Source organism: Muntiacus reevesi, chromosome 10 (genome assembly GCF_963930625.1).
Source record: "Muntiacus reevesi chromosome 10, mMunRee1.1, whole genome shotgun sequence".
Classification (NCBI taxonomy): Eukaryota; Metazoa; Chordata; class Mammalia; order Artiodactyla; family Cervidae; genus Muntiacus; species Muntiacus reevesi.
Genome location: NC_089258.1, coordinates 17,711,396 through 17,737,017, shown reverse-complemented (window position 1 = coordinate 17,737,017; position 25,622 = coordinate 17,711,396). Strand labels below are relative to the sequence as shown.

General features: G+C 38.1%; 1 protein-coding gene across 1 annotated transcript in view; it reads left to right on the top strand.

The window, feature by feature from the left end:
• LOC136176425 (serine/threonine-protein kinase MRCK alpha-like) overlaps nt 1-25,622 on the top strand; it is a 56,835-nt gene that overhangs the window by 15,847 nt on the left and 15,366 nt on the right. Inside the window, exons 6-10 of the mRNA XM_065946610.1 lie at nt 7,951-8,061; nt 18,056-18,139; nt 19,486-19,591; nt 21,077-21,213; nt 21,886-22,022. Of these exons, the coding sequence (XP_065802682.1) occupies nt 7,951-8,061; nt 18,056-18,139; nt 19,486-19,591; nt 21,077-21,213; nt 21,886-22,022 (575 nt within the window). The remainder of the gene's footprint in view (nt 1-7,950; nt 8,062-18,055; nt 18,140-19,485; nt 19,592-21,076; nt 21,214-21,885; nt 22,023-25,622) is intronic.

Below are 25,622 nucleotides of genomic sequence, written 5' to 3'. Positions count from 1 at the left end.
TGAGACCCTTGTCTGATAGTATTGGTGGTCTCTTCTATATGAGGGCACAGTGAGGAGCTGGCTGTCTGCAAGCTAGAAAGAAAATTCTCACCAGAAGCCAACCACACTGGCACCCTGATCTAAAACATCCAGCCTCCAGAACTATGAGAAATATATGCCTGCTGTTTAATCACCTAATCCATGGTATTTTGTTTTGGAAGCTGTAGTCAACTAAGACAGTCCCCAAATTATTTTATGTGGTTAGAGTAACCTTATACCAAAACATGATAAGGAATATTTTAGAAGGAAATTATAGTCTAATCTTACTGGTGAACATACAGAATTCTACTTTTGACATTAATGAGTATTTTGTTGGTTCTATACCTGTTGTGAAAAATACAGGTTTTGTCTTAACTGAAAACACAGCTTTAAATTTTAGTCACTCATTAAAAGATTATCGAGGGTAAGGCTCGGATAATGATACTCATGTGTTCGTTAAAGACAAAGGTATACAATCCAGGATTCTAGCTGAAGTTACAGAAGCATTCTTTGAACTTTAGTTTGAAATTTAACAAGAACATGCATGGCTGTGCTGTGCTGATTGCCATGGCATTCCTTGGAACACTTCAAAGATTATATGCACTGTTCTCAGTATACTTCCGGAGAAGGCAATGGTACCCCACTCCAGTACTCTTGCCTGGAAAATCACATGGACAGAGGAGCCTGGTGGGCTACAGTCCCTGGGGTCGCAAAGAGTCAGACACAGCTGAGTGGCTTCACTTTCACTTTTCACTTTCATGCATTGGAGAAGGCGAATGCAACCCACTCCAGTGTTCTTGCCTGGAGAATCCCAGGGACGGCGGAGCCTGGTGGGCTGCCATCTATGGGGTCACATAGAGTCGGACATGACTGAATGAACTTAGCAGCAGCAGCAACAGTATAGAACATCTGCACCATACACATACCAAATCTGACCTTTTGTATACTCTTAGCTATACAGTGGGAATTCTCATGAAATCCTGAAACTGTTGAAAAAAATTTTAAGTCTTTAAAAAAAGTTACTAAACAGAATAAAAAGAATAACTCAGCATGACAAATTTGGTATTATAAGACCCTGATGATGGGAAAGATTGAAGGCAGGAGGAGAAGGGGACGACAGAGGATGAGATGGTTGGATGGCATCACCGACTCGATGGACATGAGTTTGAGCAAGCTCCAGGAGTTGATGATGGGCAGGGAAGCCTGGCGTGCTGCAGTCTGTGGGGTTGCAAACAGTCAGACACAACAGAGTGACTGAACTCAACTGAACTGATACACAAAGTTTCACTTTAGAAAATGAATCAACACAAAACAGTAACAGATTAAAAATATAACACAGCAACAGATTAAAAATATTAAAAGTCTGGCTCAGTCTCTTGTGGGGTCACTGCTCCTTTCTCCTGGGTCCTGGTGTGCACAAGGTCTTGTTTGGTCTTCCAACAGTCTGTTTCCCCAGTCCTATGGAAGTTCTGTAATCAAATCCCACTGGTCTTCAAAGCCAAATTCCCGGAGGGGTCTCAGTCCGTTGTTGGATCACCAGGTTAGAAAATCTGTTGTGGGCCCTAGAACTTTTGCAACAGTGCAAGAACTTCTTTGGTGTAATTGGTCTCCAGTTTGTAGGCTCGGTGGCTCTCTGGTGGGGCTAATGGCAACCTCCTCTAAGAGGACTTAGGCCACACACCGTGCCTCCCAGGTCTGTGGCAGCCAGAACCCCTGTCTCCACAGCAGGCCACTGCTGACCTGTGCCTCCATGGGAGACCCTCAAACACTCAAAGGCAGGTCTGGTTCAGTCTCTTGTGGGGGTCACTGCACCTTTCTCTGGGTCCTCGAGAGCATGAGGTTTCGTTTGCACCCTCCAAGCATCTCTAGAAGTTATGAGATTTGATTCTAAATGCGATTGCACCCCTCATACCATCTTGTTGGGACTTCTCTTTTGCCCTTGGACATGGGGTATCTTTCTTTGGTGGGATCCAACATTCTCCTGTTGATGGTTTTTCAGCAACTAGTTGCGATGTTGGTGTTCTTGCAGAAGATGAGCACATGTCCTTCTACTCCACCATCTTGATTTTCATGGATTAAAAATATAAATCATATAATTTCAATAAAAGCATAAGAGCATCTGAAAAAATTCAACAGCCTTTTATGATAGAGAAGCAAAACCCTTCTTCCCAATCTAGAAATAGAAAAAGAACTTTCTTTATCTGATCAAAGATATCAGCAACAAAAGTCATATATAATAATAATATTTAATAGTATATATTATTAGTTTATGCTATATAATATTATTATCCTCCATCCTAAGTCACTTCAGTCATGTCTGACTCTGCAACTCTATGGACTGAAGTCCACCAGGTTCCTCTGTCCATGAGATTCTCCAGGCAAGAATACTAGAGTGGGTTGCTATGCCCTCCTCCAGGGGATCTTCCCAATCCAGGGATCGAACCCATGTCTCTTACCATCTCCTGCACTGGCAGGTGGGTTCTTAACCACTAGCACCACCTAGGAAGCCCCCTTTACCACTAGTGCCACCATTATATATAAAATAATTGTTATATATGTATATATATAATATACTGTATTATATATAACTATATAATATAACTGTATAATGGTGAAATACTGACACTTGTCTATTTTTATATTTATGAATAAAATATAAAAATTAAAAGTATAAAGTGGAAAAAGTTTAAAAATGAAAATTTTATGTTTATGAACATAAAATTCATTATGAAATTGAGGATCTTTTCCATAAATTATTAGAATTATTAAGAGTTTAGCAAGGTGGTTGACTACTGTATCGGTATATAAAAATCAATATACGGAGTATATTACATGTACAGAATATGTTGACTATAATGTCAATATAGAGAAATAAACATGTCACATTGACATACTCAAATCAAATGCATCTCTCTATATGAATATTAAATAATATGAAGTAATTATATTAGAATATTAAATAATTACCTTTTAAAACACACACCATTTACAGTAGCATAAGGAATCAAATATTTAGAAGCAAATCTAACAAGAGCTAGAAGGCTTCTAGGAAGAAATATTATAAAATTTAAAGAGGAATATTTGAAAAGGCCTAAGTTAAATAGTAAGTCTATAATACTAGATTGAAAGACTCACTATTATAAAGATATTAATTCTTCATTTTTTTATTAATTTATTTTTTATTGAAGGATAATTGCTTTACAGAATTTTGTTGTTTTCTGTCAAACCTCACCATGAATCAGCCATAGGTACACATACATCCCCTTCCTTCTGAACCTCCCTCCCATCTCCCTCCCCATCCCACCCCTCTAGGTTGCTACAGAGCCCCTGTTTGAGTTTCCTGATAATATATCAATTCAATCAATATTCCATCAAGATTAAGGATTTAATATAAAATATCAAGATTCAATATAATCCTGATAAGATTCCATTCTCTTCAAGAAATTTGCAATGTGTGGTCACACATCTGTTCTCTACGTCTGCATGTCCATTCCTCCCCTGCAAATAGGTTCATCAGTACTATTTTTCTAGATTCCATATATATGCATTAACATACTATATATGTTTTTCTCTTTCTGACTTACTTCACACTGTATAACAGGCTCTAGGTTCATCCACCTCACTACAACCGATTCAAATTTGTTCCATTTTGTGGATGAGTTATATTCCATTATATATATATTATATATGTGTGTATATATGTATATTTTATACATATATATATGTACATATATATACACATATGTGTATATTATATATATTTCATATATATATGTATCACATGTTCTTTATCCATTCATCTGTCAATAGACATCTAGGTTGCTTCCATGTCCTGGCTGTTATAAGTAGTGTTGCAGTAAACACTGGGGTACATGTGTCTTTCTGAATTGTGGTTTTCTCAGGGTATATGCCCATAGAGGGATTGCTAGGTGATATGGTAGTTTTATTTCTAGTTTGTTAAGGAATCTCCATATTGTTCTCTGATGTTTCTGACGTGGAGCATTTTTAAAGTCTTTATTGAATGTGTTACAATATTGCTTCTATTTTATGTTTTTGGTTTTTTGGCCATGGGCTTGTGGGGATCTTAGCTGCTCAGCCAGAGATGGAGTAGGCACCTCTTGTACTAGAAGGTGAAGTCTTAACCACTGGACTGCCAGAGAAGTCCCAGAAATTCAAGATTTATTATAAAACTACAATTTGTAAATTAGAACAATATGGTATTTGCAAAAACATAGATACATGGACCAGTGGTGCATGACAGTGCCCAGAAAAGATTGTATTAGAAATACTTAATTTATTATAAAACTGGGACTATAGAACAGTGAAAAATGATCATCCAAATACAAGTCTTAGAGCAGAAATAGATATTTACAACACTACAAATAACAAAAGCTCATATCTAGAATATATAAGGAGCCCTATAAATCAATAAGAAAAAAACAGTGAAGCTGATGGGAAAGTGGCAAGAAATTTAACAGGCTATTCATAAAAGAGGAAATCCAAATAGACAATGAAGATATTAAAAGTTCTAAACCTCATGAGATTACACTAGTGAAAATAAATAGCTAAAACAGAATGATTACAAAAGCAACTGTTGGTGAGTATTTGAAGAAATGTAAATCTGCATATTGTGTAATTACATTTCTAGAAATATATCCTATAGGAATGCTTGCATATTTTATGTCAGGAGGTATGTACAAGAATGGTTGTAATAGCTAAAACACAAATGTCCATTAAAATGAATGAATAAAGAAAGTAGGCTATAATAATGGGATGAAATACACAAGAGCAATAAAAATGAATAAATTACAGCTATACACAAAACCATGAATGAATCTCATTAGCATAACATTGAGTGAAAAAAGTCAAACACAAAAGACAACACACTATGAGCAAAATTAAACTCTGTGTTTTGTAGTCTCAGCTGATTGGTAATGATGCTCTTGGCTAGAAATGCCCAGGGCGCTCACCTGGGCCATAGTACTTGTAGTGAGTGCCACACGCAATCCTCTCCATCACCACAGGGACCACTGTGTGTCTGGCCCAAGCCTTGTGGTTCTTATTATGATAGCAGGATGCACTTAAGTAAAAACTATAAAGGAAATTTGAGGAACACGTTTGATCACTCACAGGCCCTGGAGGGTACATGGCACACCCCAGGGCCACACAACAAGGTGGCAGATAGAATGGGAGAGAAAGTAGACCGAGAGCTCTGATTTTACTAGCATAGAGGGTGGGGTGTCTTGAGTTTCAGGGTTTCATTCTATGTTGCCTAATTTAAAGCTTAAAAGCAAGATTCAGGGGATGGGAGAGGACAGAAGGGTCTCTCCAGTGGTCAGTTACCTGGATTACTGAGAACTTTCTGAAGGGAATCTTCATTGGTAGGAGTAAATTAACTCCTCATCTACTTGCTTTGCTGGTAGCTGTGTCATATAGCTAGCTGGCTTATGCCCACAGTAATGCTCTTGGCCCTCCCAGGGAACGAGTCTATTAGCAATGTTGTTCAGTCACAGTCATATCCAACTCTTTGCAACTCCATGGACTGCAGCACACCAGGCTTCCCTGTCCCTCACCATCTCCCAAAGTGTGCCCAAGTTCATGCCCATTGCATCGGTGATGCCAACCAGCCTTCTCATCCTCTGATGCCCTCTTCTCTTTCTGCCTTCAATCTTTCCCAGCATCAGAGACTTCTCCAATAAGTCGACTCTTCGCATCAGATAACCAATATACTGGAGCTTCAGCTTCAGCATCAGTCCTTCCAATGAGTATTCAGGGCTGATTTCCTTGAAGATTGACTGGTTTGATTTCCTTGCTGTCCAAGGGACTCTCAGGAGTCTTCTTCAGCACCGCAGTTCAAAGGCGTCAATTCTCTAGCACTCTGCCTTCTTCATGGTCCAACTCTCACAACCATATGTGACCACTGGGAAGACCATAGCCTTGGTTATATTATTAGCAATAAGTGACAGCCAATCTTGCTGGTTTTAAATTTCCAGCCTGGTCCCTCAGATGGTAAAGAATCTGCCTGCAGTGCAGGAGACCCAGATTTGATCCCTGGGTCAGGAAGATCCCCTGGAGATGGGAATGGCTACCCACTCTAGTATTCTTGCCTGGAGAATTCCATGGACAGAGTTGCCTGGTGGGCTACGGTCCATGGGGTTGCAAAGAGTTGGACGGGAGTGAGTGAGTAACACTTACAGTGTTAGGCTCAAGTATTTTGTTGGGAGCCTTGTTGATCTCTAAAATATTAGCCACATAGAAAACTGTGTGTGCGTGCTCTGTTGCTCAATTGTGGCCAACTCTTTGTGACCCCATGGCCTATAACTGACAGGTTCCTCTGTACATGGAATTTTCCAGGCAAGAATACTGGAGTGGATTGTGATTTCCTACTTCAGGGGATCTTCCTGATCCAGGGATCAAACTCACGTCTCCTGTGTCTTCTGCATTGACAAATGGATTCTTTACCACTGTGCCACATAGAAAATTGTACCTGGAATCAATCCCCAATACAGACTTTTAAATTCTCCACACCAAAAAAAAAAAAATCAATAAAATATATGAACAATAAGTCATATTTCACAACAGTGGTCACATGAATTAACAATGGAAGATACTGTATCCAACCTATGAAAATGAAAAGGGCATTTGGGGATTTAAGGAGCCACAACCACCACCACCATCATCTCATGCATATTAAACATTATGTGTAAAGAAAAGAGCAAAACACTCTCTAGTACCATGTGAAACACTCACTGTGTGTATGCAACCCCAGGAGAGCTGACCTATAGCTTCACCTCATCTTCCGATTGAGCCTCACTTATATAAAAATCTTGGAGCTGCCTCTGCGTTTTAAGAAACTTTATAACGTTGGAAATCACTCACTACATGATCTTCCAAAGTAAAGTCACAAAAATTCTGATCATAATAGGTGTTGACCCCTGGGTGCCAGAATTTCTATGCTATTAAATAAGCAGGGGTTTACATTGGTGCCATTAGTCACACAACCAAGGTCAGTTTCATTTACTTTCATTTAATGCCTAATTCACTGTGGGTGGGAAAAATTCTTGTCTTCCTTCTATTGGTCACTGGCTGGGCCTAAGACTTCTGGCATAAGATAGAATAACAGGAGAAAAGCATACACATTTTGTTAAATTTTTACATATACCTGGAAGCCTTCCCAAGAGAAAGAAGACCTTAAGTGACCAGAGTAAGGAAGCTTTTATACTTTTTTAGGCAAGGAACAATATATTTGTGAAGAAACAATAAGACAAAGGGGTTTGGGTTATGAGTCATGAATAGTGAAGTAACAAGGAATATATGGGTAGTTTAACAATCATATCTTTGTTTATGCAGCCTTCCTGGCCTTGAATTCCGTGTCTCTGGTGGTAAAGTATTTCCCTCCTCCTGGCACAGGGAGGGTGATTTTCACAGGGGAGATCTGTATCCTTCTTCCATCAGGAAAACAAACGATAGTCAGAGTGTCCTTGCAACGCTGTGTCTCAAGTACTTTAATTTAAGTAATCAATAAGGCAATGACATAGTCTGAACCTCTTCACTAGGTGCCCTCAGGGACAGAGTTCTTATCTTTAGTTTCCGATTCATTTCTCTATAACCCACTGTGAATGGAATCCATCAGCTCAATTTATTTTTTTTTAATGCCACGGTACTTCCACATGGAATGGAATGATGGATTGTGAAACAGCACATTCTGAAGAGAAGTGCTCAGAGGAGCATGTGAGAGCAGCTGTGTCCAGCATTGAAGGACTTTGGCTACAGTTGTGCATGTTGACATACTTCTTATAAAAAAAAATACTAAAATTACAGCTTTATCACCCATTATTGGAAAGTAATGTTATGTTCATGACTTCTGTTAAGAGCGCTGAATTCTATACAGTGATCTCTTGAATTTTTGTTTTCCATAACTTGTTTTTCTAGGGTGATCCAGTTGACAATATATTTGAACCCAATCTAAAGATCAAGTTTTACATCAGTTCTGGGTCCACATCTCCATCTTCGTATAGTGGCGACGAAGCAGACACAGTGAAGGTACCGCTCTGGGGTAGATTTGCTTCAGAACTTTTCACTGGTACCAGACAAAAGGAGACTGAATCCTGTTCAGAAACAGTGCCCTTTCTCTCTAATCAGTTGCATTGCTTAGATAGGAACAGTCTATAGAAAATATTAAGTTTATCTGGTAGTAGTTAATATTAAGTTTAACTGATAACCATGTCCATGAGGGGACATGGTCTGGCAGGGAGAGAACTCTCGTTATTTGCATTGCTTTATTTTTTTTTTTCTCATCCATTTTTATTTGTTGGAGGCTAATCACTTCACAATATTGCAGTGGTTTTAATTAACATCAAGAAGTTAAGCTGTAACAGGAATGTTTTACATAATCTTATCACAACATAAAGTCTGGTATTAGGTAAAGCATAAAAATACATTTGCTAAACAGACTCACAAACTTTGAAAACAAATTTATGGTTACTAAAGGGGAAACTTGGGCAGGGCAGAGAAGGATAACTAGTTTGGGATTAACAATACATGTACTGTGCTGTGATCAGTCGCTCAGTTTTGTCCGACCCTCTGCAATGACATGAACTGTAGCCCACGCGGCTTCTCGGTCCATGGGGATTCTCCAGGCAGGAATACTGGAGTGGGTTGCCATGTCCTGCTCCAGGGGATCTTTCTAGCCTGGGGATCCAACCCAGGTCTCCTGCATTTCAGGCAGATTCTTTACCATCTGAGCCACCATGGAAGCCCCAAAAATACTGTAGTGGGTAGCCTATCCCTTCTCCAGGGGATCTTCCCAACCCGGGAGTCAAGCTGGGGTCTCCTGCACTGCAGGCAGATTCTCTATCAGCTGAGTTACCAGGGAAGCGCATAAATCACTATATTCTAACATTAAATTAAAACAAAAACTACAAATAGTCCTCCTGAGGCCATCCATCATGCAACAACAACAACAACAACAAAAAAAACCCACAAACAAAACAAGACAAAAATACCTTGCTGCTGTTCTTACTAAAATGTAAGATCATTTTATGTCTCACATGACGGCACACAAAATAACTCTTTGTGGCCCTTTATGATAATCAGAGAACATGACTCTCAGCAAATGTTTCCTCCAGAAATCAAAGGGTTTGGTGTCTCCCAGCTCATATTTTCCATCTTCAGAAATGTTATTTCCCTCCTCTGCATCTCACCCTGGTTAATCGGGGTAGGGTTTCTCACTACCCACTTTGGAATCCTAAGGACTAGGTGGCAAGTTCTCCCAGAGATACGTGATTTAGTTTGGAAAATTTCAGTGTGGTTTATCGCCAGGTCAGATATTATTTTCAAATTCTAAAATTTACTTAAATTTTGCTTAAATTTTGCGCTTAAAATGTTGATAACACCAGAAAAATAAATGACCCAATCAAAAAATGGGTCAAAGCACTAAACAGACATTTCTCCAAAGAAGACATACAGATGGCTAACAAACACATGAAAAGATGCTCAACATCACGCATTATTAGAGAAATGCAAATCAAAACCACAATGAGGTACCATTACACGCCAGTCAGTATGGCTGCTATCCAAAAGTCTACAAGCAATAAATGCTGGAGACGGTGTGGAGAAAAGGGAACCCTCTTACACTGTTGGTGGGAATGCAAACTAGTACAGCCGCTATGGAGAACAATGTGGAGATTTCTTTAAAAACTGGAAATAGAACTGCCACATGACCCAGCAATACCACTTCTGGGCATACACACTGAGGAAACCAGATCTGAAAGAGACACGTGCACCCCAATGTTCATCGCAGCACTGTTTATAATAGCCAGGACATGGAAGCAACCTAGATGCCCATCAGCAGATGAATGGATAAGGAAGCTGTGGTACATATACACCATGGAATATCACTCAGCCATTAAAAAGAATTCATTTGAATCAGTTCTAATGAGGTGGATGAAACTGGAGCCCATTATACAGAGTGAAGTAAGTCAGAAAGATAAAGAACATTACAGCATACTAACACATATATATGGAATTTAGAAAGATGGTAACGATAACCCTACATGCAAAACAGAAAAAGAGACACAGAAGTACAGAACAGACTTTTGAACTCTGTGGGAGAAGGTGAGGGTGGGATGTTTCGAAAGAACAGCATGTATATTATCTATGGTGAAACAGATTACCGGCCCAGGTGGGATGCATGAGTCAAGTGCTCGGGCCTGGTGCGCTGGGAAGACCCAGAGGAATCGGGTGGAGAGGGAGGTGGGAGGGGTATTGGGATGGGGAATACGTGTAACTCTATGGCTGATTGATGTCAATGTATGAAAAAACCCACTGAAATATTGTGAAGTAATTAGCCTCCAACTAATAAAAAAATTTTTTTAAATATTGATAACAATTTTATTTTATTGTTTTAAAATTTTAATAATCTCTCTCTCATGGAGGAAGGTACAAGGAATAATCTATCACAAGCCCATATACCTATTACCCACAAATTAAGAAAACAGTTTGCCATTTTTGTTCCAATAAAAAGAAAATTGGAATGATACTGAACAGTTGAGCCCATCTAGCTGTATTCTTTTGTCCTGGGAGGTGATCAGGTGTTTTGAAATAGTATGCATCCTTCTGTCCACCCTCTTATATTTTATATCATAGGCATGTGTTCTTCAATTTCAAAGGATTGCTTGGTCTGCTCAAAATACACAAATAATATCCCTATTGTGAAAATAATGTACTATTTTCACAGTATTTATTCATGTCAAGACAGTTCATCTTTAACTGCTGTGTAGTATTCCAGATTATAAATATACTTATTTATACATAACCATGATTTATATAGCTATATTCCTTTTTATGTACTGATGTCCTTTTTCCTTATTACAATTTCTCTATTACAAAGAGCCTGTTGGGACCTGCTTGGCTATATACATATGGGAGAATTTGTTAGTTACTAGCTAGTAGAAATGCATATTTTCAATGCATAATTTTGCCAAAGGTTTTAATTTTTTGAAACAGTCACAAATTTTACAGAAATACTTCAAGTGCGGTATATGTTTATTTTTCCTAGACTATTTGAAAGTTGTCATTTGATTTTCCATCATCTTGAATACTTAATCTCGTACTTCTTACAAATAAGAATATTCTCCTACATCTTATTCATATACAGTACAACCATCATCACTAACACTGATACATCACTATTGACTATCTAATCCTCAGACCCCTTCAGGTGTCACTAACCGCCGCCTCGTGTCCATTATTGCAAAAAAAAAAAAAAAAAAAGCAGTTCAAAATTGTACTTTGCTCTTGGTTGTCTCTCATTAGTCTCTTGCCATATGGAAGTCTCTTGCCATATTGATCTCTTGCTAAAGTCTTTCTTTGACTTCATTACCTTGATACTCTCAAAAATCACAGCCTGGTTTAGAATAGAATATCTCTCATTTTACAAATGCTTTCTCATGACTTGATTCAGGTTATGCATGTTTGTCAAAAATATCACAGAAGTGATGCTGTGGCCTTCTCCTTATATGCTATCAGGTGGTACATGATTTTGATTTATTCCATTGCTGATCATGCTTACTTGACCTCTGCACTAAGGTGGGAAATTCCAGGCCTGTCCATTGTGAAATTACTTTTTTCCCTTTGTAATTAATAAGTATTTTGTATAGAGGTACTTTGAAGCAGTAAGTACCACATTTCTTAACAATTTGCAGTTTACTTGTATCTGTATGGACACATAGTTTTTCATTTTACTCCATTGCTTACAATCCATTATAGTCATATAATTTATTCTAGTGTTCAAATGGTTGTATAGCTCATCTTGTATTTTGCCAGCCATGGATTTAGCCATCTCTCCAAGGAGCACTGATTGCTTTTAGTGGAAAATGGTATTTAGAAGACAAGATCTGCGTGTTAGGTATGCTCGTTGCTATGGGATGTCACTATTCCAGAATGCTTGTTGGATAGAGATAGAGAAAAATATATTTATATATCCGTCTCTATGTAGAAATCTATGTATCTGTGTATCTGTCATCTATCTGTTCATCTATCATCTCTACTCTCCTACTCACCTACCTACTTATCTAACTGCTACTGCTAAGTCGCTTCCGTCGTGTCTGACTCTGTGCGACCCCATAGACGGCAGCCCAGCAGGCTCCCCCATCCCTGGGACTCTCCAGGCAAGAACACTGGAGTGGGTTGCCATTTCCTTCTCCAATGCATGAAAGTGAAAAGTGAAAGTGAAGCCGCTCAGTCGTGTCTGACTCTTAGCGACCCCATGGACTGCAGCCTACCAGGCTCCTCCGTCCATGGGATTTTCCAAGCAAGAGTACTGGAGTGGGTACTTACCTATAAAAACTGTGAGTTCATACACACATTTATATCTCTAATTCCAAGCCAACATTACAGGTTTCATTCTAGTTTTCTCCTTTTCTACATTGGTAACTTCTTTCTGTGACAGTGAGAAACTTGATCCTTTATTACTCTCAATATATTTATTATTCTGTCACTTCTGTGCTCTGTGAGCAATGTGCCATCTCTGCAGCTGCCTCACCACTTCTCACACTGCATGGGTTCTGTGTCACTACCTTAGATTACTCTCCTTGTGCCGGGAGAGTACACTCATCTACACTCATCTCACCTTGCTGGGAACAGAGTTTTAAAAACCAATTTCTCGGGTGGAGAGGGAGGTGGGAGGGGGGATCGGGATGGGGAATACGTGTAACTCTATGGCTGATTCATATCAATGTATGACAAAACCCACTGAAATGTTGTGAAGTAATTAGCCTCCAACTAATAAAATAAATAAATAAATAAATAAATAAAAACCAATTTCTACTCACACTTAGCAGCACATAAGAGTTCTCATTTCCTTATACCCATGTCAACACTTGCCACTACTAGACCATTGAAATTTTGTGATTCTGGTAGGTATGAAGTGGTATCTAATTATTGCTTTCATTTTGTCATGTAGAGGTTTTTCATTCTATTAGTAAAATATATCTCTCTCCTTTTACTGTTTGAGGTTTTTAATTGTTTTCTAAGAACTCCATTTCTATCCTATCCTTCTGTCCTTAAAGGGTCAAAAAGATTTAAAGTTTTGCTTTTTGCATTTAGGTCCTTAAATCAACAGGAAATTACATCTTTGTTTGCTCTGAAGTAGGAATCTGACTTTTGCCACCATGATACCATGATAGTTAGTTGTCCCAGGCCCAATTCATTGACTAGTCTATCAACTCCTAATAATTTGTAATGTCACTTCTGTCACATATCAGCTTTATTTAGTTATTTACTTACTTATTTTGTTGTAAAATATACATGCTTTTGAACTGTGGTGTTCAAGAAGACTCTTGAAAGTCCCTTGGACTGCAAGGAGATCAAACTAGTCAATCTTAAAGTAAATCAGTCCTGAATATTCATTGGAAGGACTGATGCTGAAGCTGGAGCGCCAGTACCTTGGCCATCTGATGTGAAGAACTGACTAGTTGGAAAAGAATCTGATACTGGGAAAGATTTAAGGCAGGAGGAGAAGGGGACAACAGAGGATGAGATGGTTGGATGGTATCAAGTTTGAGCAAGCTCCGGGAGTTGGTGATGGACAGGGAAGCCTGGCGTGCTTCAGTCCATGGGGTTGCAGAGTTTGACACGACTGAGCAACTGAACTGAAAATATACATAAAGGCTTCCCAGGTGGCTCAGTGGTAAAGAATTTGCCTGCCAGTTCAGGAGACATGAGTTCAATCTCTGGGTCCAAAAGATCTCCTGGAGAAGAAAATGGCAACCCACTCTGGTATTTTTGCCTGGGAAGTCCCATGGATAGAGGAGCTTGCAGGCTACAGTCCACGGGGTCACAAATGAGTTGGACACAACTTAGTGAACAACAACAACAAAATTGGCATAACATAAAATATTCCATTTATTCACTTTTAAGTGTAGAGTTCAGTGGAATAAATTACTTTCACAGTGTTCTGCAAATGTAACTATTACAGTATTTATTTCTCAAAATTTTCCATCTCCACAAACAGAAGTTTTATCCTCATTAAACCATAACTTGACATTTCCTTTCCCCTCAATCCCTGGTAAACTCTCATCTACTTGGCATCTCTATGAATTTGCCTATTCTATACATTTTATATAAGTAGAGTCATATAACAGTTGCCCCTTTTTGTCTGGCTAATTTCACTTGGCATAGTATCTTCATATTTCACCCATGTTATCGTGTGTGTCAGAATTTCAATTGTTTTTAAGGCAAAAGAATGGACAAATAGACCAATGAAATATAATGAAATGCCCGGAACCATACAGAGGAACAAAGATAGTCTCTTCAACAAAGGTGCTTGAAAAAATGGACTTGCACATGCAAAAAGCATAAACCTTAGACACAGACCTTACACTCTTCAAAAAATTAATTCAAAATGGATCATTAGCCTACTTTTAAAATGCAAAACTACAACATAGGTTAAAATCTCAGTGACCTTGAGTTAGATAATGACTTCTTAAATATAATGTCAAAAACATGAGCCACAAAATAAATTTTTGGTAAGTTGCACTTCATTAAAATTAAAAACTTTTGCTCTGTGAAAGAGACTAAGAAGACTAGTCACAGACAGGGAGAAAATATTTGCAAAAGATGAATATGATAAAAAAAACTGTCATCTAAAAATACAAAAACTGTTAAAACTCAACCATAAGTAAACAAACAACTTGATTAAAAATAGGTTGACTAAACAGAGACCTCAATAAAAAGAAGATACATAGATTGCAAATAAGCATAGGAAAAGATGTCCATATATATGTCATCAGAAAATGCAAGTTAAAACAATGAGATACCTCTACACATCAAAATCTGGGACACGGACAACATCAAGTGCTGGCAAAATGTAGAGCAATAGGAACTCTCATTCATTGCTAGCTGGAATGCAAAATGGTTCAGCTACTTTGGAAGACAGTTTAGCCATTTCTTACAAAATTAAACAGTCTTACCATACAGTCCTGGAATCATGTACCTTGATATTAATCAAATGAAATGAAAATTTATCTTCACACAAAATCTTGGATTTTAATACATGGATATATTATTATTATATTACATGGATATGTTATATATTATAATGTATATAATCTATTATATATAATATATATATTATATGTATATAATCACATTATTATATTATATATTATATTATATATAATTATATATAATTTATATATATTCTATAATTTCATATTATATATTTAATATATATTTGTAATATATTTTTATAATATTATATGTATAATTGTATATGCATTATATATAACCTCATTAATATATTATATATATTATATTATATATTAATATATTATTAATTTAATTATATTTAATTTGTTATAATTAATTATAAACAATTATCTATAAATTAATATAGTTATTAATAAATAAATGATTATAACCAATTACAATAATAAATTATATTTAAATTAGTTAATTATATTTAATGATATTAATATAATATGTATTGATATATAATATTATTATAAAAATATGTTATATCGTTATAATTATATAATTATAATTACATATTTATAATATATAATATGTATAGTTATTATAATTATATATTATAATATACAATATGTTAATATAAATTATATTATATTTATTATATATATTTATATTTATAAAATATAGTTTTATATATATTTTATATATATATGAGTTTATACATATAAACTCATATGCATATATATAAACTTATATATATATATAAAATATATATAAACTCATATATATATAAACTCATATATATATAAAAGATGAGTTTATATATATGAAAATAAATATATGTTTATATGTTTGTGTGTTTATATGTTTACATATATACATATATATGTTTATATATGTTTAAATATGTTTATATATAATATATATGAGTTTATATATGTGTTTATATATAAGTTTATATATATTATATATCATACTATATTATATATCATATCATATATTATATTATACTGCAATTATTATTATACATGGATATATTTAGGAACTTCATTTATAAGTGCCCAAGCTTGGAAGCATCCTTCCTTCATTCAGTTCAGTTCAGTCGCTCAGTTGTGTTTGATTCTTTGCGACGCCATGGACTGCAGCACACCAGGCTTCCCTGACCATCACCAGCTCCCGGAGTTTACTCAAACTCATGTCCATTGAGCCGGTGATGCCATCCAACCATCTCATCCCTGTCATCCACTTCTCCTCCTGCCTTCAGTCCTTCCCAGCATCAGGGTCTTTGCAAATGAGTCACCTCTTCATATCAGGTGGCCAAAATATTGGAGTTTCAGCTTCAGCATCAGTCCTTCCAGTGAATTTCAGGACTGATTTCATTTAGGATGGACGGGTTGGATCTCCTTGCAGTAAAGGGACTCTCAACACCACAATTCAAAAGCATCAATTCTTCGGTGCTCAGCTTTCTTTATAGTCCAACTCTCACATCCATACTTGACCACTGGAAAAACCATAGCCTTGACTAGATGGACCTTTGTTGGCAAAGTAATGTCTCTGCTTTTTAATATGCTGTCCATGTTGGTCATAAATTTCCTTCCAAGGAGTAAGCATCTTTTAATTTCATGGCTGCAATCACCATCTGCAGTGATTTTGGAGCCCCAAAAAATAAAGTCAGCCACAGTTTCCACTGTTTCCCCATCTATTTGCCATGAAGTGATGGGACCAGATGCCATGATCTTAGTTTTCTGAATGTTGAGCTTCCAGCCAACTTTTTCACTCTCCTCTTTCACTTTCATCAAGAGGCTCTTTAGTTCTCCTTCACTTTCTGCCATAAGGGTGGTGTCATCTGCATATGTGAGGTTATTGATATTTCCCCTGGCAATCTTGATTCCAGCTTGTGCTTCCTCCAGCCCAGTGTTTCTCATGATGTACTCTGCATATAAGTTAAATAAGCAGGGTGACAGTACACAGCCTTGATGTACTCCTTTTCTTATTTGGAACCAGTCTGTTGTTCCATGTCCAGTTCTGACTGTTGCTTCCTGACCTGCATACAGGTTTCTCAAGAGGCAGGTCAGGTGGTCTGGTATTCCCATCTCTTTCAGAATTTTCCACAGTTTGTTGTGATCCACACAGTCAAAGGCTTTGGCATAGTCAATAAAGCAGAAATAGATGTTTTTCTGAAACTCTCTTGCTTTTTTGATGGATGTTGGCAATTTTATCTCTGATTCCTCTGCCTTTTCTAAAACCAGCTTGAACATCTGGAGGTTCATGATTCACATATTGCTGAAGCCTGGCTTGTAGAATTTTGAGCATTACTTTACTAGCGTGTGAGATGAGTGCAATTGTGCAGTAGTTTGAACATTCTTTGGCATTGCCTTTCTTTGAGATTGGAATGAAAACTGACCTTTTCCAGTCACATAGACTGCTGTATTTCATATGCTTTTGAAGTCTGTTTAAAATATGTAATCTAGATTATCTGAGCCTATTTTTAGATTATTAGTATTCACATGATCTTGCTGAACCCTGTATAATTGTTTTAGTATATTTCTGCATATTTCAAATCATAAATTACTTCTACATTTATAAGACTAGTAGTTCAAAAATCTTTTGAAGATTCTGATCATATATCTACTTGTTAAAATTATCTTTCAAATATGTTTAGGATTAATATTCTTTTGGATTTCCCATGTAGCCCAGTGGTTAAGAGTCCATGCTTCCACTGCAGTTGTCACATGTTCAGTACCTGCTAGAGGAAGTTCCACATGCTTCAGGGTTCAGCCAAAATTAAAATTCTTCTTAATATAGTCTACATGTTATGACATGCATTTTAAAATAGCCAAATCAAAGTAAAGTATATGAAATAAGTATATATTTTGTTTGTAGAAACTAAAAGCATAGATTTAAATTACTTAAAACATATTCTTTGCACTGTGAGAATTTTATTTTTACTGTCTTTTTGTATAGCAAATATAATTATTTTGCTCTCCTTGAGAAATAATTTAATTCTTATAATTTTGGTGATATGGGTGACTTATCTATCTTCATTTTTGTCTCTTTGTTTCAGATCACAGATTCTGCTCACCTTCCAGTTCACACACCAACAATAAAGAGAAAGGAATGTCATAGTAGAATCCTCTTTCCAACTAAGGTACTTGATTTAGTTATAAATTTAGCAAGTCTTTGAAAAATGACAAGTTGGTTTTGGTTTCTAACCTACCCCTTACCTTCCCTTCTTTTCCCTTCTTTCCCTCCTTCTTATTTTCCTTGGAGACTTCTGGTTAAACATAGAAGATTCAAAAATGCATACCTTTTATTTGCTTTCTAATGAAACTTACTAACCCAACCAAAGAGAGGAAAAAAGTAGACAAATAAGTCAATGTAATTTTGGAAGATGGAAGAACCTGAGTGAGAGGTTAGGAAGGCTGAAAAATCTCAATGTCAAGGGCTTAGAAAGGCTTTTAAGCCTTAGAAAGGCTTAAAAGTCATCTTGTTAAGTCACAAGATAACTAAGATTTTGCACACCTACAAGGATTCAGGAACTAGAGAGACCAGATTCTTAAGGAGGCAGGGGTGACTTGCAGTGCTGAAGAGAGTAGTAAATTGATCATCTGAGAAACAGCAAGTAGCCCCTGTACACACACTACTCATGGCACATGGCAGAGAGTGCAAGTCTGTCCTCCTCACAGATTAGGGAACAGACACAGGATGGTGAGAAAACTGGCCAACTAGTGTTTAGGAAAATCAGATTTTGTTATAATTTTGTTATACATATTGCTATTTTATGACAATAATTTCAGATCAGAAAGACGTGATACAGAAATGGAAAATCTATAGTGGGTTGTCAACTTGATAATTCTGTGAAACCATCTACAGTTTTAGTTATTGGGGTCTCAGTGAGAAATTTCAGGGTGCCTTCTGTCTTGAAGATATAATAGGTCTTGCTTAACTTAATAGGAGTGTTCCATTTCCTGGAGCACATTCTTTTTTATTGATAGTAGAAAATGAAACACATAATTTGCTGTAGAGATAAAATTTTGAAATTATTTTTTCTTCTAAAGAAGATTTTAAAAACGATCTTATTTTTGCTACCCCTCCCCATAGGCAATTTTGACTCCATTTGTAATACAGGAATCATTTGAAAAATTTGTCAATCTAGAATTTTTAAATGTTCAGAACATATCAGTGCAAATAAAAGTCAGGCTTTATTTATCGCTACTGCTTCCAAGTAGTAGTAACGTACGTTTGATCACCACTTAAACAGTTCTCTTTTTTCTTCTACTCCTCCACACCCCCTTTCTCTTCTTGGTATTTTTGGATTTTTTAAATCAGAATTTTCCAATTATGAAGTACTTAGGGGCAAGAATCTTAAGTGTTGGTGAGAAAAGGGAAAGCTGCTTTTCTTTGTTTGGGGCAGGATGGGTTGAAGGAATCACCAGAATCACCTATTCAAAGTTATTTAACCATCAATGTGCGTTTGGTCTCTTTGTTTTGTAGCATAAGGCCCACCGGTTTTTCCTCACATCCTTTACCGCTCCCACCAAGTGTCACCAGTGCACGTCTCTGATGGTGGGTTTGATAAGACAAGGCTACACCTGTGACGGTGAGATCTGAGGAAGGGACACATGGAGTCAGACTCATAGTACTTGTATCTAAGTGTTTTAGTCAACTCAGTGCCGTAACAAAGTACAGAGACTGGGTGGCTTCCCAACACAGCCATACATTCCTCACTGGCTGGAAGTCTCAGATTGGGGTGGCAGTGTGGCTCAGTTCTGGCGAGCTCTTCTTCCAGGCTGCAGACTACTGCTTGCTTGCTGTGTCTTCACCGGGTGGAGGAGTCAAGGAACTCCGTGCGGTCTTTTCTATAAGGGCGCTAACCCCATTCACGAGGGCCCTACTCCCGCGTCCTCTCAAGGACCCCATCTCCAAATACCATCACATGAGGACTAGGATTTCAAGATATCATTTATGAAGGAACACAAGTATTCAGTCAGAACTTTCATTCTCTTTGAATTGTGGAAGCATGACAGTGAACTGATCGCTTTACTAAAAATCCCTCTGAACCTATTTCCTATGGGGGCTTCTGAAGAGAGCTCTGCACTGTGCAGCTCCAAAGAGCCTCATACCCTCACACCCCAGGGAGGTGTGCTGTGTAGTCTTCAGGCAAGGCCACAGTTATCAGGAAAATGTGTTTAGATAAATTTTGTTCTCTATAGCAATAGTAGAGTGTGAGGACCACATTCACCAGCTTATGTGACAGGAAAATAGAATGCTAGCCTTGAGTTGTAATCCTTTTATTTTACTTATTGAATTTATTATGACATCATTGAAAGAAAGAAATATAGTTGGGAATTATCAAACAGTATATAACAGTGCCGCACAGACACCTCATATCTCATCCTAGGGAACAGACTCTGTATTAATAGCCAGTCTCCCGATTGCCCACTCAGGAACACACAGTGTGGAGTAGGATAGCTTTCCTGTCCTCAGCACTTTGACAATCAGAGATGCCTTAACCATAAATGCATCCCAGCATATTAAACACAGTGGGATTTTACATGGGGAATTATGTGCCCATGCAATCCTCCTAGGGCAGCAGAGGCAGCTTCTGAGCTGAGCTCCCAGAGCATTTCCTGCTGCCAGCATCACTCCATCTCTGCTGAGCCTGGAACAGCTCCCACCAGGGTCACAGAAGATGGTGAATCTGGAAGCTGACTATTGCTGCAGCCCTCAGAACCTGCAACTTCTGCCAGTGTCAAGAAACACCCTGCTGCTTCAGAGTTAAGAGAGTTTCCATCCAATTCAGAAGTCATTCCTGCAATTGTCACTTCCTGTCAATATCCAAGCCAGTAAAATTGATGTGCTGCGTTTTGCAGCTCTCCTAGCTTGACTCAATTCAGAGTCTCACAGAAGGTTATCTTACCAACAGAACTTACGTCAGGTCCAAAATTTAGTTCCAAGGGAGTCTGGGACAGGTAGTTTTTAGCATTTTGATCTCTAGGATAGAGTAGACAGAATTGCAGTGGGGGTTGAGGGACTCAACCCATTTTACCCCCTACAATCATATCTCTCTATTTCCTTCAAAAAGCATGTGGGTTCTCATGTCACACAGCCTGTGTAGAAAAAGCTCCAAGAGCTTGTCCGGTGCCTTTTCATCAGAAGGAAGGTGCCTTCTGCCTAGACCCACAGAAAGGCTTGGGAACAGCCTATGAAGGCCATGTCTGGGTAAGTGTCAATGTTCTGGGTTCCCATGAACTCTTAAAGAGTTTATTAATCACTTTTCAAAATGCATGTACAATATCTGTCAGAAGTATTTATGATATGTTATACAATATTATATTAAATTGAAAATATTTTTTGCATCCTAAGAATATGATTTCAGAATTAAGAGTCACTGTCCCCAATAGTATATTTTCAAATTTCCCTAAGTTTTCTATTTAGACATTACCTTGCTAATGCTGGCTTGAACAAATGCTAAAATCTGTCCTAATGATGTGACTTTGACTTCCAGTCAGCAATAATAACTTATGAGATTAAAAGTGAAAAAAAATCTTCCTGAAAAATATTTAAAATCTGAGGTGATTTTGGAGTTACCCAATTTGAATTTAATGTTACCTTAGAGGCAAAGCTGTGACTGTTATTTGAATGAATTGCTTGTGTTAATTGAAATAGTATTTAATATATTTTTCATGCACATGAATTATTTGGTAATCAAAAGAATTGCCTTGCTTTTAAATTTTAATCATGTTATGTCATTGGATTCCAATCTTTTAACAAGAAAAGTGATAGATTTGTAACACATTTGTATTGTTTTAATTTTATATGTAATAATTGTGTAGTGTTTGATGTTCCAGCTTGGATTGCTTTTATTTGTTTCTTGAAAAATAAAAACTAAAGATTCCAAAGAAAGCAGGCATGAAGAAAGGATGGCAGAGGGCATTGGCCATAGTTTGTGACTTCAAACTCTTCCTATATGATATGAATGAAGAAGACTCAAAACCCAATGTTGTAGTGAGTCAAGTAATTGACATGAGGTAAGCTTTGAAAGGGAGAATGTTTTTACCAAAACAAGATCTGGAATAAAGATGGTTTCTGATATTCTTTTAAGTAGTGTTGTCACAACTTTACATTAAGTTCCCAATTTTCACCATTGCCATGAGGACTTTAAAAAAGATTTTTGCCTAAAGTTTGCATCATTACCTCTTAGGTGTGGATTATAACTGTGTAATATTTGTAAGAGTTTTTTTTTAGTCAGAAGTTTATTTTCTTATTATGTTTGCATGTGTTTATAGCAGGACTTCCCTGTTAGCTCAGCAGTAAAGAATCTGCCAGCAATGCAGGAGCTGCACATTTGATCCCAGGGTCGGGAAGATCCCCTGGAGGAGAGCATGGCAGCCCACTCCAGTATTCTTACCTGGAGAACCCCATGGACAGAGGAGCCTGGTGGGCTACAGTCCACGGGGTCGCAAAGAGTCGGACATGACTGAAGTGACTTAGCACAGAACAGCGCATGTGCGTAGCAGGAAAGGAAATACAACCTCAAACCCAAAAGTTCTTTATATTGAGATATTATTTATGTATTATAAAGTTCACCATTTAAAAATGTGCAATCCACTGGTTTTTAGTATATCACAAGCTTGTAAAACCATCACCAAAACCTAATGTTAGATTTTCATCACATCAAAAAAAAAAAAAAAAAAAACCCTTATTAATTAGCAGTCATTCTACATTCACCACTGACCCCAGCCCCTGACAACCATTAACCTGTTTCCGTCTCTATGGATTTGCCCATTTTAAATTTTCATATAAATGAAATCATAAAACATGTGGAATTTTGTGACTGGCTTCTTTCACTAAGCATAATTTTTCAAGACTCACCCATGGAGCATGTATCAGGACTTGATTTTTCATGACTGATGCCTTTGTCAGGTTGAGAAACTGGACTTCTCCTCCTGGTTTGTTGAGTCTTTTTATCTGGAAAGGTGTTGTTGGGTATTGACAGATGGTTTCTTGTGTCTCTTGAGATCATTGTTTTTCCCTTAACTCCCATGATTTATTACATTACTTTTTAATTGGAGGAAAATTGCTTAACAATGTCGTGTTGCTGTATGACACCATAAATCAACCATAATTATACATATATACCTCCCCTCCTGAGCCTCCTTCTTCCCCACCCCTGCCAATCCCACCCCTCTAGGTTGTCATAGAGCACCAGACTGGGTTTCCTGTGCTACATAGCAACTTCTCACCAGTTACCTATGTTACACACAACAGTGTATATATGTTGACACTACTCCCTCCATTCATCCCACTCTGTCCCCACTGTGTCCACAAGTCCATCTTCTACATCTGTGTCTCCATCGCTTCCCTGCAAATAGGTTGATCAATACCATTTTTCTAGATGCCATATATATGTGGTATTTGTTGTTGTTCAGTCACTAAGTCATGTCCAAGTCTTTGCCACCCTATGGCCCGCAGCATGTCAGACTTTCCTGTCCATCATTATCTCTTGGAGTTTGCTCAAACTCCTGTCCATTGAGTTGGTGATGCCATCCAACCATCTCATTCTCTGTTGCCCCCTTCAGTTTTGGCCCAGCTTCTTCATTCTTTCTGGAGCTATTTCTCTGCTCTTCCCTAGTAGCATATTGGACACCTACCGATGTGGCAGCTAATCTTCCAGTGTCATATCTTTTATATTTTCATACTGTTAATGGGATTCTTTTTTTTTCCCAGTCATAATGGGAACATGATTGACTTAATAATATAAAATAATTACATACAATTTAGGGGGTCGAGCAGAGTCATGTGCTAAGTGGAAGTGCATACATGCACATGTTTTCATCCACACAGCGAGTCTATGTCTTTTGTAGTATATTTAATCCATTTGCATTTCAGGCAATTATTAATATGTATGATCCTATTACCGTTTTTCTAATTGTTTTGGGTTTATTTTCTGTAGGTCTTTTCTTTTTCTTGTGTTTCTTGCCTAGAGAAGTTCCTTTAGCATTTGCTGTAAAGCTGGTTTGTTGGTGCTGAATTCTCTTAACTTTTGCTTGTCTGGAAAGCTCTTGATTTCTCCATCAAATCAGAAAGAGAGTCTTACTGGGTAGAGTATTCCTGGTTGTAGGTTCTTCCCTATCATCACTTTAAATATATTGTGCCATTCCCTTCTGCCTTGTAGTTTCTGTTGAGAAATCAGCTGATTACCTGATGGGAATTCCCTTGTGTGTTATTTGTCATTTTCCCTTGTTGCTTTCGATATTTTATCTTTGTCTGTAATTTTGTCAGTTTGATTACTGTGTGTCTTGGTGTTTTCCTCTTTGGGTTTATCCTGCCTGGGACTCTCTGTGCTTCCTAAACTTGGTTGACTATATCTTTTCCCATGTTAGGGAAGTTTTCAGCTATTTTCAATATTTTTTCAGGTCTTTTCTCTTTCTCCTCTCCTTCTGAGATTTCTATAATGTGAATGTTGGTGCGTTTAATGTTGTCCCAGAGGTCTCAAGCTGTCTTCATTTCTTTTCATTCTTTTTTCTATATTCTGTTCTGTGCCAGTGATTTCTACCATTCTGTCTTCCAGGTCATTTATTCCTTCTTCTGCCTCAGTAATTCTGCTATTGATTCCTTCTAGTAGCATCTCTGTTTGTTTGTTCTTTAGTTCCTGTAGATCGTTGGTAAATGCTTCTTGCATCTCCTCCATTGTTTTCATGAGATCCTGGATCATCTTCACTATCATTATTCTGAATTCTTTTTCTGGAAGTTTGCCTATCTCTACTTCATTTAGCTCTTTTTCTGGGGTTTTATCTTGTCCCTTCATCCAGGACATAAATTTATCCTTTTTCATCATGATTAGCTTTTGGTAATATGATTTTTGTTTTAGCTGCTGTGGGACTGTGCTTCTTGCTTCTTCTGTCTGCTCTCTGATGGATGACACTAAGAGGCTTGTGTAAGCTTCTTGATGGGAGGGCCTGGCAGTGGGAAAAACTGAGTCTTGCTCTGGTGGGCAGGGCCTTGCTCAGTAAAACTTTAATCCAAATATCTGTTGATGGGTGGGGTTGCACTCCCTCTTTGTTAGTTGTTTGGCCTGAGGTAACCCAGCCCTAGACTCTAAGGTAGGGTTAAATCCAAGAGGGTTTGTGTCAAGAGGACCTTCCCAGCCTGCTGCTGCCAATGCCCTCGTCCCTGTGATGCGCCCTCGTCCCTGTGATGGGCCCTCGTCCCTGTGATGGGCCCTCGTCCCTGTGATGCGCCCTCGTCCCTGTGCTGGGCCCTCGTCCCTGTGATGCGCCCTCGTCCCTGTGATGGGCCCTCGTCCCTGTGATGGGCCCTCGTCCCTGTGCTGGGCCCTCGTCCCTGTGATGGGCCCTCGTCCCTGTGCTGGGCCCTCGTCCCTGTGATGGGCCCTCGTCCCTGTGCTGGGCCCTCGTCCCTGTGATGCGCCCTCGTCCCTGTGATGGGCCCTCGTCCCTGTGATGCGCCCTCGTCCCTGTGCTGGGCCCTCGTCCCTGTGCTGGGCCCTCGTCCCTGTGATGCGCCCTCGTCCCTGTGATGGGCCCTCGTCCCTGTGATGCGCCCTCGTCCCTGTGATGCGCCCTCGTCCCTGTGCTGGGCCCTCGTCCCTGTGCTGGGCCCTCGTC